Below are 610 nucleotides of genomic sequence, written 5' to 3'. Positions count from 1 at the left end.
CACCTGGGCGGGAGGGAGCAGAGGAGCCACCAGCGCGGCCTCCCTCGGGAGGCAGAGCAGAGCCGCTGGCAGCTGCACCCACCCAGGGGCTGTATCTCCCCCTCCGCTCGGTGCAGGGCGTCCGTCGCATCTGTGATGGGGCTGGTGATGTCCCAGAAGGCGATGCTGCCGTCGGTGGCTGCGCTGCACAGGAGGTGCCTCCTAGAAGGGAGGTGTTGGGGGAGCCTCCGGCCGCAGCCCTGTGACAGGCAGCCCCGAGGGTCCCCACCAAGATCCAGGGAAGCAGTGGAACAGCCCCCCGAAACTGATTTCTCCTTTCCCTCCGCCCACTGAGCTGCCGGCTGCCCTCCCTGGGAGGACAAACGCTTCTCCCCAGAGCCCCGGTGGTCACAGCACAGCATTCAGGGCTCACCTCTCTCCTCCTGCCCACGTGTGCAGGAACGCCTCCACCTTCAGCACGCAGCGCTGGTGGTGAAACGACTCTGCCACCAACACCAGCTTCCGGGCGGCCTCCAGCAGCCCAAAGACCCTGCATTGGAGCAGAGGGCAGTCGGCCGCCGGAGCAGGGGGCAGTCGGCCGCCGGAGCAGGGGGCCGACAGTGACTCCTCC

General features: G+C 68.2%; 1 protein-coding gene across 1 annotated transcript in view; it reads right to left on the bottom strand.

Annotated features, from left to right (window-relative positions):
• WDR6 (WD repeat domain 6) overlaps nucleotides 1-610 on the bottom strand; it is a 3,163-nt gene that overhangs the window by 758 nt on the left and 1,795 nt on the right. Inside the window, exons 2-3 of the mRNA XM_009326339.1 lie at nucleotides 413-529; nucleotides 4-198 (exon numbers count right to left, since the gene is read on the bottom strand). Of these exons, the coding sequence (XP_009324614.1) occupies nucleotides 4-198; nucleotides 413-529 (312 nt within the window). The remainder of the gene's footprint in view (nucleotides 1-3; nucleotides 199-412; nucleotides 530-610) is intronic.

Source organism: Pygoscelis adeliae, unplaced genomic scaffold (genome assembly GCF_000699105.1).
Source record: "Pygoscelis adeliae isolate BGI_AS28 unplaced genomic scaffold, ASM69910v1 Scaffold606, whole genome shotgun sequence".
Classification (NCBI taxonomy): Eukaryota; Metazoa; Chordata; class Aves; order Sphenisciformes; family Spheniscidae; genus Pygoscelis; species Pygoscelis adeliae.
The sequence above is the reverse complement of the archived record's forward strand: the minus strand, read 5'-3'. Positions and strand labels throughout refer to the sequence as shown.